At 32.9% G+C, this 6,265-nt stretch overlaps 2 protein-coding genes across 2 annotated transcripts in view; one reads left to right on the top strand and one right to left on the bottom strand.

The window, feature by feature from the left end:
- The first annotated feature begins 1,436 nt into the window (after positions 1-1,436).
- LOC108764732 (uncharacterized) lies at positions 1,437-2,282 on the top strand. Its single transcript, XM_018513083.1, has 3 exons — positions 1,437-1,571; positions 1,658-1,778; positions 2,122-2,282. The coding sequence occupies exons 1-3, from the start codon at positions 1,464-1,466 to the stop codon at positions 2,193-2,195; spliced, it is 303 nt and encodes a 100-aa protein (XP_018368585.1). The 5' UTR covers positions 1,437-1,463; the 3' UTR covers positions 2,196-2,282.
- Positions 2,283-5,484: 3,202 nt separating this feature from the next.
- Positions 5,485-6,265, bottom strand: part of LOC108764712 (uncharacterized) — a 2,352-nt gene continuing 1,571 nt past the window's right edge. Inside the window, exons 2-4 of the mRNA XM_018513055.1 lie at positions 5,972-6,097; positions 5,717-5,833; positions 5,485-5,633 (exon numbers count right to left, since the gene is read on the bottom strand). Of these exons, the coding sequence (XP_018368557.1) occupies positions 5,485-5,633; positions 5,717-5,833; positions 5,972-6,097 (392 nt within the window). The remainder of the gene's footprint in view (positions 5,634-5,716; positions 5,834-5,971; positions 6,098-6,265) is intronic.

Raw genomic sequence — 6,265 nt, 5'->3', positions numbered from 1 at the left:
GGATGTACGGATTGCAAAAGTATTATTACTTAAATTATAGTACGCACACAGAGGATGTTTGCTACACTGGATTTTATGAGAAAATCGAAAAAAAATTATAAAATTTACTTATTTTTGGCTCGCACAGCTGTCACCTCGGATATATATTTGCTTGATATAAGAGTTTTAGAGTCCATATCTTAAAAATAAGCGGGCAGCAAACATCACATTATTGAAACGAATGATACCGAATTTGTAGAACTAAGATTGAAAGTCTAGAAAAGATATATTCCCACCGAATAGGAAATACGTGTATACAGATGCTTTGCGGAGACTGGGACTGTCAACAGAGCTGAAATTCCGCGTAGCAGTAGTTGCGCGGTCTTGTGATAGATGGTGCTGGCATATGTTAGATAAGAACAGACGTATGCGTTTGAGTAAGACAGAATGATATATATTATATAATATAATGTAAAAACTAAATCAAAGATGTCACCACTATTATCGAATTTGGAATTAAAAGAGTCTGTACTATCGACCTTGATTGAGTTGGGTAATCGGTTTAGCATCCCCTTAAAAGTGATAGTATTTTATATCATAAACGCAATATAAAAAATATTTTTCGATGAACTGATATTACGGTATCGACCCTCCTTAAACGAGATTCTTCCAACATTTCTTCGCTTATCGCTATGTGTTTTGAGTCACGAATTTAATTATTTTACTGGATACAATTTGATTGATTTTTAATTTTTTTATCCGCCATATTGGATCCGCCATTTTGAATTATGAAAATCTGACATCATTTTCGTAATCAGCGACCCCGATAACCCCTGAGTAACTAATTTCAAGTAAATTCGATTGATTTTTAATGTTTCGTCCGCCATATTGGATCCGCCATTTTGAATTTTGAAAATCTGACATCATTTTCGTAATCAGCGACCTCGAAAACCTCCGAGTAACAAGTTACATGAAAATTTAATAAGTATTTTCTGAGATATTAATTTCATCCCCCTTAATTGAAAAAGGGTGTTTTCTACCCTTAAAATGCAAAACGGGCCGATATAAAAAAATACGTGTCAAATATTTTTCGATGTTTTAATACCATGCCAAGTTTCAGAAAAATCGGTGAATGACACTTGGGTAGGGTTACTTGTTAGTATGCTCGTACGGATGAGAAGATACAATTAAACTTAGAAGTAAAAAAATGTCATGTCGTCTTGTAACGAACGGAACGGAACTAACTACTGTGCGCAGCATTCTGCGCAGCGAGCCCGAGTGCTCACGAGAGGTAACGAAGGCGCACGGGGCGATCACGTGACGATCTGGTAATACCGCGACTAGGGAAATTCACGTGAAGCGGAATTACAAAATCTTATATGGCGCGAATAAAATAAATTCAACTTATTGACAGCGTATACAGTTTGTGTGTTGTGATTACAGTATTGGGAATTAATTTTTTCGGACCTAATAGTGAATATATTATGTCTGGATCCAATTGTGGTGATATATTCATTTATGACAAGAATACAGAAGACGTTGTACAGTGGTTGTCACTGTACGATCAATTTATGTCCAGAAGAGATTATGAGGTTTTCTATTTCATACATTTGATAAAGAATTTTTTTTTCGCAGTTTATGTTGCATAACATAACTTTATTTTAGATTTAATTTATAGATATGTCACGTAGTGGGTCATCCGCATATTCCCATTCTTGCGGCGAAATACGGAACCAGTGTTAGAATATGGTCGCCTTCGAGCAGAGAATCTCCGACACAATCAAAATTCAGGAATAAAGGTATAGATAAGAATCATTTGTATATAATTTTTTTGCGTTTCTGTTGTTGCTTTGTCATACAATATAATCAATAAGTAATATTTTTGGTACAAGAGTTCCTAAAATAAACAATGCGCAGTTAAACACAACAGACTAATTGTATCGCTAAACCATAAAATTATGATTTATGCAACAGTTTCCCGTTCTTCACAAATACGTCAAGTTCAGTGTGATGAGTAGGAAGCAAGATAAACGATTCCTTCTTCTGATTACTCTGACAGATTTTTTGTCGTGAAAGTTCGTGAAAGTAATGTAATATATCATATATGTCGATATCGAATTGACTATTCCGTTGCTTTTCTAGAAATAAAGACGTTATGTGAACGCAACCTAAGGAGGCAACGACTATTATCTCTCCGACCAGAATTATCTCTTTAAAGAAGAACATCGTAATGCCTACAACATCGATGACTATTATTCGGACGACTTATTGATGGCGCTAGATGGACGAGAGTGATAGTCAGTTGGGAGACAAGGATGTTTTGGCACAATATGGTGTTAAATAAAAGAAATATAATAATGATTATTGTTTATTCTGTCGTCTTTTCAATAAATTTAACTTCTATATCGAGAAATGTTTTGAACAACTATCGCATTCTGAACAGCGCCTATTCCCTCAAGCTCTTAAATTATTGCTTTTAAGTTAGGGAATCGTGATATTCAAATTTCTGTAATATAGTATTCTCTGTCTTAGGGTAAATTTTCACAAACTGCTCAAACCGGCCGCTTCAACGACGAAAAAGATCAAAATGGGCGTTCGATAATCGTCAATTTTGACCATGTGATTCTTTTTGTCGCTGAAACGGCCGGTTTGAGCAGCTCGTGAAAATTTACCCTTAAAGTTATGATTTGATAACACGATTCTGACAAACACTTTATTATTTCTCACGTATCACTTTATTATTTTTCATATAATATATACTACTCCTGTCATTTTCCGTTAAATGGCCATTTAAATCCTTTATATGGACATTTAAACGGTGTAGACAGACAGCGACAATAAAGAGAAGAAGCGAGATGGAATATCAGTATCCTGATTGGTTACATACCTCGCTCGCGCATGTGCAGTCCATTTTCATCCACAGTGAAATCGTGAGAGTCGCGCTGCTATATACTGTGGTAATATTTTGCCTTTCTGCTTTTTGTGTCCATTTTTGGCGTGGGAATATTGATTAAAAGATCGAGAAAAAGCTTGTTATTTATCGCTACGCTGCATACATACTGCATCGAAACCATTTCGCTATCACTAAATATTATGTGTATATATATATACATATATTCAAGTATCTCTATTTGAAAAGTCTCGCAGAACACAGTTCTCCGAACGGCATCTTGAAGGCTTTCTTATGCTGTAGATGTCTTTTCGATATCCTTTAAGACAGTGTTGTATGGAATAATTTCTCACAATTATAATATACATACTACCCAAAGTTCAAATGACATTTGAAGTGTATTAAGTATAACAACACATTAATGAGAGAACGAAATGCAATAGATAGCGTAATGAGAGGCGTGGAAACTGAAAAGGGATTTTTACATCGATAACAAGTAGAAAATTGTTGAAATAAAAAATCGAAAATGAACAAGATCTCCAGCAGCAGCATACTTGATGCGCCCGTCTTGTTTATAATTCGATTCATGCAAATAATTTAATAAATATTTTATTATAATTATAAACTATTCGCAAATTAAAAAAATTTTATATATATTCAAATTGTTATAGTATTGATATATTTCATTTTTAACTAGTGCACATACAAATATTTTTCTATGAGATGAAGAAAAATTTTTAATACTTAATAATGAATTTTTAATCCTTAAATTTATGGTAGTATTAGGTGTACAACTTTGCTTCCGCCGTTTTTTTCGAGGCTTTATTGTAAAAAACTGGTTATCTTTTGAGGCGATCCACGAATCGATCCAATTTTTTACTTCTTCATAAAACTGGAAGTGCTGGTCAACCAGGCCGTGTGCCATTGATCGAAACAAGCGATAGTCAAAGGGAGCAACGTCTGGAGAATACGGCGGATGGGGTAGGGCTTCCCATTTCAACGTTTCCAAGGGTACGTTCCGAGTATGTCTTGACCACTTTCGCAACATGGGGTCGAGCATTGTCATGCTGCAAAATCATTTTGTCGTGTCTCTCGTTGTATTGCGGCCGTTTGTTTTTCAATGCTCGGCTCAAACGCATCAATTGCGTTCGATACCGATCGCTTGTAATTGTTTCAGTCGGTTTTAACAGCTCATAATACACTACACCGAGCTGGTCCCACCAAATACAGAGCATGACCTTGGAGCCGTGAATATTCAGTTTGGTCGTCGACGTGGAAGCATGGCCGGGAACTCCCCATGATTTTCTGCGATTGGGGTTATCGTAATCTTGTTATTTAAACAAGCTTACCTTTTTAAAAAAAGGTTAAAAAAGCGCTAAGTGTGCGTGCTTTTCGTAAAAATTATTTGGGCCGGTTTCACCAACGCCAATTACCTAATTTGCCATGGAACTGACTAATCGCGTTTGCCGTTTAGTGGAATTGACCACTTATGGTTGACACTTATGGTTGATTTGGCTTAATCGAGTTGGTGAAACCGGTCCTTTGTATATATTACTTAACTCTAATGATATGTATCATTCATATAAAAGATTTGATATCAACAAAATTGGCGCCAGTTAAATTTCTCAAAATTTTATGTATCGATCGTAAAAAAGATTTGATACCAACAATTGGCGCCAAGTTAAATTCCATGTAATTCGGATACTAAATTAAATAGATAATATTGGCTTTAATGATATGTATCATTCCTATAAAGGGTTTGATACATCAAGAACTGGCGCCAAATCCCATTTCTTTATTTACTTAATCCAAATAATATTATCTTTAATTTTTATACAATGAAACCTAAGTGTACGTATATCTTATTGTAGGATCTTTTTATTCCAATCCAAATGGTTTAAATTCCTCTTAAATGAAATTATTATATCACAATTCATTCACACACAAAGACATTTTCTCTTGCAATTAAAGTAGTGGGTATTTAATTCTCTTCCAAAATAATATACAAAACGTTACCACAAAGTTACGTTACCTTGCTCAATTTTAGTGTTATCACAAAAATTAAAGTTAACCGTTTAAATTAAAAAATTTAATTTTAATAGAAAAATTTTTCATGTAAAAATACTTTTGTCTGTTAATGCGCTTACATGTTTCGACTTAACCAATGATTAATTTATGTTTGCTGTGAGGAAGGCTAAAAAATAAGCCGAAACATGTAAGCGTGTTTAGTTAATAAAGAAGTTTTACGCTTCGTAAGTGTATTATTTGCGCGACATCTTCTGCGCCTGACTCGTAGTGCCCTTGCTCTTTCCAATTCTTTAATTAGAAAGTAGTATCACAATTTGAACAAGTAGTTTTATAAGCTATAATTGTATATGTACTTTATAATTTTTAGTTAAATTTAATTTATAATAGATTTAATTCACATCTGGAAGTTAAACTATAATATTTTCTTAATATATATTTCTATACTGTTAATTCTTGCACTTTCGTCTCTTATGCAGCCTTTTTTGCAGAAATTCTTGCACTTTCGTCTCTTATGCAGCCTTTTTTGCAGAAACTTATATTTAATAAATAACTTTGTATCTTTATTGTATACTTGTTAAATGTATACATTACTTTTTTAAAATGGCTTTCAATTCTTTCAATATTTTTAACTTTTCTGCTCTATAATTAGCGGTCTCTTCTCTTTTTAATCGTTTTTCTTCCAAAGATGTTTGCAAATAATGAACTCTTTCCTCATTTAATGAGATTTTCTTTTGTTCTAGAAAAATATTGTTATTGATAAATTTAAATCACAATAAAAAAATGTTTATGTTGTAATATTAATAATTTTCAGTTACTGACTAGTTGGTGGCACATTTTCATCATCATCAAATACTGATTTTTCTGGTTCTTGAATATTTGAGCCTGCTACAGATAATGGCTTTATCCAAGGTTTGTTGCAGAATATCTCCTCCAATGCTAAAGTATATATATTATTTTAAGAGAAAATTATAATTACTTTAGATTTTTATTTCTAATTATAAAATATCTTACTAATAATATAATTAATAATCTTACTAAAAATAAATTAAAACGTTTTCACATAATTCCAAATGCTAATTTTGTTATTCATTACCTCTAAATATATCCATTCTTTTCTATCATTTCCACTTTGAGCATTATGGTCAACAATTTGACGATATCGTCTTTTTAAAGTATGCATTTTATTATAGCACTGATTGACTGTAAAATTATAATTTTTTTGCTTCATATTTTGGCAAATTTTGGTCCACATTTTTTTGTGAGGAAATTTCCCTAGCATATAGGAGTTTTGTTTGTACACGGATATCAGAAAAAGCGTAGCTTTATGTGTCCATATTTCATTTGATTCTACAAAGAAAAAAGTACATT

Source organism: Trachymyrmex cornetzi, unplaced genomic scaffold, assembly GCF_001594075.2.
Source record: "Trachymyrmex cornetzi isolate Tcor2-1 unplaced genomic scaffold, Tcor1.1 scaffold45, whole genome shotgun sequence".
Taxonomy (NCBI): domain Eukaryota; kingdom Metazoa; phylum Arthropoda; class Insecta; order Hymenoptera; family Formicidae; genus Trachymyrmex; species Trachymyrmex cornetzi.
Note: the sequence above shows the minus strand (reverse complement) of the source record. Positions and strands in the feature narration are given on the sequence as shown.

Coding starts and splice junctions, on each gene's coding strand:
- LOC108764732 (XM_018513083.1), top strand. CDS start 1,464: ATGTCTGGATCCAATTGTGGTGATATATTCATTTATGACAAGAATACA. Junction 1,572..1,657: donor TGTCCAGAAGAGATTATGAG/GTTTTCTATTTC, acceptor TTTAATTTATAG/ATATGTCACGTAGTGGGTCA. Junction 1,779..2,121: donor ATCAAAATTCAGGAATAAAG/GTATAGATAAGA, acceptor TTGCTTTTCTAG/AAATAAAGACGTTATGTGAA.